Source organism: Myotis davidii, unplaced genomic scaffold (genome assembly GCF_000327345.1).
Source record: "Myotis davidii unplaced genomic scaffold, ASM32734v1 scaffold132, whole genome shotgun sequence".
In the NCBI taxonomy this organism is placed as follows: Eukaryota; Metazoa; Chordata; class Mammalia; order Chiroptera; family Vespertilionidae; genus Myotis; species Myotis davidii.
The window spans coordinates 889771-896738 of record NW_006285258.1 but is presented as its reverse complement, the minus strand read 5'-3'; the positions used below and the strand labels follow the sequence as shown (position 1 = coordinate 896738).

The 6968-nt window shown below is 41.2% G+C and overlaps 1 protein-coding gene across 1 annotated transcript in view; it reads right to left on the bottom strand.

The window, feature by feature from the left end:
• Nucleotides 1–6968, bottom strand: part of MYO5A (myosin VA) — a 141928-nt gene that overhangs the window by 119027 nt on the left and 15933 nt on the right. Inside the window, exon 2 of the mRNA XM_015558905.1 lies at nucleotides 3356–3466. Coding sequence (XP_015414391.1) covers nucleotides 3356–3466 — 111 coding nt within the window. The remainder of the gene's footprint in view (nucleotides 1–3355; nucleotides 3467–6968) is intronic.

Sequence of the window (6968 nt, the reverse complement as noted above, 5' to 3'; positions counted from 1 at the left end):
TTCCTCAGCCTGGCCTATGCCCTCTTGCAGTGTGGGGCCCCTCGGAGGATGTCCACCCCAGTGGGGACCCTCATCCCATGGAGGTTTGGCCTGACTGAGTGAGGGGCTGATGGCTGTTTGCAGGTTGGCCAAGCACCCTGGCGACGTAAGCTCCCAGCCTCTCCTTTTTTTTCTTTTTTTTATTCTGGGATTTATTTACCTTCTATAATTAAAACTTTGTTGCTGCTCCAGTTCCGAGGCCACGGCCTGCTGAAAGCAGGTATCTGGGGTTTGTTTAGCTTCTATAATTGCAACTTTGTTGCTTAGAGTGGAGCTCAGAGCCTGGCTGCAGCAGGGAGGAAGCTTGGCTTCCTCCATCACTGGAGCAACCAAGCCTCCTGCTTGCGTCAGCTGTGTGGCTGCCGGCCGCCATCTTGGTTGGGTTAATTTGCATATCCTGCTCATTAGTCAATGGTAAGCATAGCAGAGGTATGGTCAATTATCATGTTTGTCTATTATTAGATTAGATGTACTTATTTGAAAGACAGTCCATAGCTTTCATTTGATTTTAATGAGGTACTTGGCCTCAAAGTTAAGAAGTATTTACTCACTTTAATTCAAGAGAATATGACTTTATGGCAAAGCCAAGCATGGAAACTGTAACTCAACTATGTATTAAAGGCAAATAACATGACAAGTGAATAGGGGGAAAAATGCAATTTAATTGTAGGGAAGGACAAGCTGGTTTTGTAAAAAGTCACTTAATACTGATGAGGTCATATATTCAAATCTGTTTGAAATTATGCTAAATGGCAGGGAAATTTTACAACCTGCCACTCTACCTCTCTCTGCCTGTTATTAGGGTACTAGAGGCCCAATGCATGAAATTTGTGCAAGAGTAGGCCTTCCTTCCCCCGGCTGCTGGCACTGGCTTCCCTCTGGCACCTGGGACCCGGGCTTCCCTCCAGTCGCCAGCAGGTACCTGGGAGCTGGGCTTCCCTCGCAGCCCCAGCTTTGTCCGGAAAGTCATCCAGTCTAATTAGCATATTATGCTTTTATTATTATAGAAAATGTCCTTCCGCAAAGCTGACTGGCCCTTGCATTGGCCCCTGCAATACACAAAAGCCACTTCCAGTGGTGTAATCTCAGGCAGAACTACTTAATGTCTCTGATCCTTGGCTTCCTTATCTGGAAAATAGTCATAATACCACCTACTGACCCACAGGATTGCTATAAGAATTAACATAAGAAAATATAGCCCAAAGTGCCTAGTGTGTACCTAGCATATAATAGATGATCAATAAATGCTGAATAAATTAATTCCTTAGTTTGGCATTAAAGGTTCTCCTAATCTCACCTAATTCTTCCCTACCATCTTCCCAACTAATCTCCTTTCCGCTGTGTTGCTCTCCTGAAATTTATCCTGCATGCTGCCACCAATGAGTCCTTTCTAAAACACAACCTGGCACCCCTTCCTCTGTTTATAAATATTACAGTTCTAAAACACAACCTGGCACCCCTTCCTCTGTTTATAAATATTACAGTCACTCATCGTAGCATACTAGTTGAAGCCCAAGATTTTTAGCATGAACCCCAGGCCTTCTGTGATCTTGCTGATCCTGTACTCTCACTTTACATCCCTATCCCCTTGCTGGTCCTGAACCCTCATTTACATCCCAAGAACATGGAACTTGGGTAGCTCCCCAAACACTCATTACTATGCATGCCTCCCTGCCTTTGCCTGGCTTTTCTGGATCCCTGAAATGCACTGCCTTCGTCTACTGATTCTTCAGAGAATGCCTCCCTGACCCCTTACCTTCCCCAGCCCCTGACCATCCTCGTTCTGTTCTACTTTTGTTTCTTGTTATACTTATTACATTATATGTCATACTATTCATAAGTATATCTATTTCTCTTACCTCTTGCCACCTCTTAACATGGAATATAGCCAGTACCTTAATATTCAAGCCTTGAGCTAGAAAACCAGCCTTTCTAAATCTATGCTCCACTCAAGTTATTATAATAACTATCTCCAAAATGCATTCCAATTCTCACAGGGTCTACCTCCTTTTTCTTTGTCAATCCAAATCCATCTACCCTTCTAAGACCCAGTCAAAATCCTTCCTTCCTTCTTAAAGCCTTCCCTAAGAAAGCAATCCATAATGAAATGTCCCTCTAATGGGACCCTAAAGTACTTACTGTCTTTACAGTATAGCAGAGTGGTTATGAGCACAGACCATAAAGGCAAATTTCCTTGCTTTAAATCCCAGCTTCATACCTTAATACCTATATAACCCTGAGCAAGTCTTAAACTATCTGAGCGTCAGTCTCTTCATCCATAAAGTGGTAATAATAATAATAATAGCCTCATCTCATAGGCTTACTGTGAGGATTGAATGAGTTACAGCAAACAAAGGACTTACTAAGTGCTCAATACATGTTAACTGTCAGGGGAGTATTATTCATTTGGTAGTTAATCATAAACTAACCTTTTCACATCTTAGTGGAGTTGAACTGTTCTATATAGTTTTACTTTACTTAACTTTTCATGTATTTATACATAGTTTCCTTGTTTAAAGGAAATTAATGCCACAAAGGTTTATAAGAAAAAGTGTGACATGGCCTGTCAAATGCAGTGAAGAGATTTAAAAGGAGTAACACTAAAACAAATCCACTCATCCTGTGAATGCAGACAGGGAAATATAGAGACACAATTGGTTTTAAATATTTCTGGTCATGAGCGAAGTGTTTATACACACTTGCTTATCAGTAAAATTTTTCAAATAATTACTTCCAGCATATACCAAATCTCAGACTGGCTCCTTAGATGATATGAAATATGTTAATTAATAAAAAAAACATTTTTTTCTTTCTTTTTAATCCTCACTTGAGGACATGCTTAGAGAGAGGAAGGAGGGGTGGGTGGGGAGAGAAGATTGTGAGAGAAGCATTCATCAGTAGCCTTCTGTATGCTCCCTGACTGGGGCTCAAACCAACAACCCAGGCATGTGTCCTGACTGGGAATTGAACCAGTGACCTTTAGGTGCATGGGATGATGCTCAACTAGCTGAGCCACTTCAGCTGGGCAATATGAAAGCATTTTAATGCTAGCCTAAACAAAATACAGATAAACACACACACGTTTTGGAGAATTATATGTGAATATAAATCTAATCATAATCAATTCACAGACAAAAATAATGGGTTTTTAAAGAATCTACTATTTTCACTAACCCACTGGGATAGAAATTTGAGTTTGCCATTTTGCCATTTGTAATCAATTTAATAAGTAAAAATGTTAAATTGGTTCAAAATTTAACACTTTTGAATTCCCTTCACTTTGTGCCAATGACAACAAATAACACTAAATTCTTACCTTTCCTTCCTCAAGGTGAAGCAGGAGGACTTTGTCTCCTGGCTTGTAATCTTTGAGCAGCTCTGCTGACTTCCAAACTTCCTCAGGATCAGGTATCCACACTCGGGCAAACTAGAAGACAAAAAGAAAAAAAATCTAAACTAGCAAATCAATCCTACATAATAAAGAGCTAATATGCTAATTAGACCAGACAGCAGAACAACCATCCAGACGACCTTCCAGACGAAGTCTGGGCTACAAGGGTGGCCAAGGCTGTAAGGGCTGAGCCCTTTGCACAAATTTCATGCACTGGGCCTCTAGTTATGTTATAACGATATATAAAACATATGGATTTATTTATAATTAATTTATAAAAAAATAATTCTTGGTCAATATAAAATTTAATTTTTAAATTAGATGAAAAGTATTTTAGACCCATAGTACTGTCATGCCCACATAACATAAAAAGTATACTCTGTATTATAGTAATAATTTCACAATATATGTAAGTTAAATCACTATGCTGTACACAAACTCATAAAGGGCTATATGTCAACTGTATCTCAATAAATTTTCGGCTACAATGAAAGAATGACTTTGCTTTATATAGTAAATGCTACCTGAAAATATATTTTTAGGTTAAAATGTATATACTGGTATAAACCTATTTGTTCACTAAATGTGGACTTTCAAAATATAATTTTGAATCACTAGTATGGTGGCTCTGCCAGTTTCAGCAACACAGCTATCTTTTTACAGCAGGATTACAATCTGAATTTTTATTGCGGTTTTCATCCTGTGCTCTGAAAAGCCTTAGTGACTTCCCAGGTGCTCCTCCAGGCCATTCGAGTGGAGAGGAGAGGAAGCCTGGGATTTGGAGCCATAGCTGTTTTACATCTGGGTATCAGGAATTTTCACTGAAGAAAAGTTCTATTGCTAGTTTAAAAATAAATTAGAAAGCAATATTTTACCTACATTATTTTGTAAAGATGAGTGAAAATGGTAAAAATGTATCTTTGGCCAGCAATAAGCGTGGCTCTCGTAGCCTCAATGTCATGAAAGAAGTAGGGTCAGGGGTTCCTAAAGCAGCAGATCGTTAGCCTCATTAGACACTCTGGACTTAAGCCAATTTTGGACTTTAGGTTAATGTTGAAGAAAAAGAACAAAATATATTAATATGAAAGAATCCTCCAAATACCATATTGAAAAGATGTTTTATGATTTCTTGATTTCCTAGGAAGGAGTCTCTCTTTAAAACATATGTACTCTAAACCCTGATGCCCATTTTTCAGGAATAAATGAAAATAACACCAGCAGCCTTTCTCTATTTTCTTCAGAGCTCTCATTATTACCTGAACTTAATTATTGCTTGTTTACTTATTTATTACTATGATGCCCACTGTGGCCAGTGAACTGGCCTAATCAGGGGGTGGGGCCATCCGGCCAACCTCCCGCAGACCCTCCCCATGGCCAGCCCACCCCTGATCGGACTCTCCCACCCTGATCAAGGGCAGGGCCAACCAGCGAAATGCACCCCCCCTTCTCCTCAGCCAGCCCTACCCCTGATCGGCCTGCCCAACCATGATAGGACTGCAGCCCCCCCCCTCAGCTGGCCCCACCCCTAATCACACACCCCCACCCCAATAGGGGGTGGGGCCAGCCAGCCAACCTCTTGCAGCCCCTCCCCCTGCCTGGCCCCATCCCCAGATCAGTCCCTCCAACCTGATCAGGGGCAGGGTAGGCCGACTAACCACCCATGGCCCCTCCCCCAGGCTGCTGACCCCCGATCGGCCTCCCCCCACCGCCAGCTGGCCTACCACCTACAGCCCCTTCCCATGGCTGGCCCCTCTCCCAATCAGCCTCCCAACTCCAATCAGGGGTGCGGCCTGCCAGCCAAGTGCCCACGGCCCCTCCTCCCAATCCTAATCATGGCTGGGCCAGCCAGGCCCCACCCATGCTCGAATTTGTGCACTGGGCCTCTAGTTAGAACATAAGCTCCATATCGGTATTATTCAACATAATATCGAGTACCTGTGAACCTGGTACAAGGCTGGGCACTTAGTATTTGTTGAAAGAATCTCAGAATAAAAGGTATTTCCTTAAATTAAGTAACACAGTATGGTAAAATAAATGCACCCATTACTTTATTGTTCTCTTATTATCACAAACTCATGCAAACTTTTTTACCTGAACAGTTTGGAGAGGAAAGAGTACTAAACTAGGTTATGGGTTCTAATCCCCAAACTACCATTTTTAACCTTTATTTCAGGCACCTGTAATATGGGGGTGATAGGAGTACTCATCTAGTTTATGTCAACAGCTTACACATAGCCCTAGCCCGTTTGGCTCAGTGGATAGAGTGTCGGCCTGTGGACTGAAAGGTCCTGGGTTCAATTTTGGTCAAGGGCACATGCCCAGGTTTCAAGCTTGATCCCCAATAGAAGGCAGCCGATCAATGATCCTCTCTCATCATTGATGTTCCTATCTCTTCTTCCCTCTCCCTTCCTCTCTGAAATCAATGAAAAAATACTTTTTAAAAAGAGCTTACACACAGAGAAACTTTGTGAAAAACATAAACCAATATATAAGTACAATTATTAATGTTTTTTCCCATAAGAAGTGATTGTTAATGTTCTATGTCAAATGTTACTGAAATTAGTTTTATAACTTTTCCCCCAGCTACACAGCCCATAAACTATGCACATTACTAAAATCTTACTCATTCAATAAACATTTCTGCGTACCAACTAGTCCCACTCTGAAGCTCATTTTAGAAAGTCAGTATTTACATAACTTCCTCTGGAAGGATTTACTGGTTCTAGGAAAGGTATGTAATATATGAGAAATAGAGTCATAAAATTACCTACTTCCCTGACTGATGAAAGCATAAAAAAACAAAATGGGTCCAAGTGAGTTTGTAGAAGGCTGACTGACCAGCTCTAAATATGAGATTTTCAACTAAATCTAGAAAGAAGAGCCTTTGTGTTCTTTGTCAATAGCAAGCCGCAGCTTGGATTTTCACAAGTATTTTGGAAACAGTAATGGGTAAGTACTTTTCCAAAGGCTAGATTTCCAAAAGCTAGGTGTTAACAGATAGGAGAGGGAGGCTACGGCCCTTGCACACTCCAAAGGCAAGATATTTAAACACCAAGTATCACTCTGACAACAACTTACCCTTTATCTTAACTCTATTTCTTGGGAAAGTATTCAAGGAGAAATAGGTCAGAAATCAGTCTATTATTACCACTGTCTTTTTTGGTTCTTTTCCACCTTTAATGGTGACTACAGAAACAACTATCCCAGAACTGGGTCAATTTGAGAGGTATAAATACGTAGTTGCTGAAACTCAGAGGAATGGCAACCTGACAATGCCCCTTCCTATTGCCTCTGTCACTAACAACCCTACTTTCCACTTTTCCCACAGACCCCTATGAAAACACACGTGGCAGCCCTGAGAATAAGACTACACTTGTCCAGCCACCTTCTCTCTCTAAAATCAATAAAAACATGTCCTTGGGTGAGGATTAAAACATTTTAAAAAGCCCTAAACCGGTTTGGCTCAGTGGATAGAGCATCGGCCTGCGGACTTAGGGGTCCCAGGTTCAATTTGGGTCGGGGGCACGTGCTTTGGTTA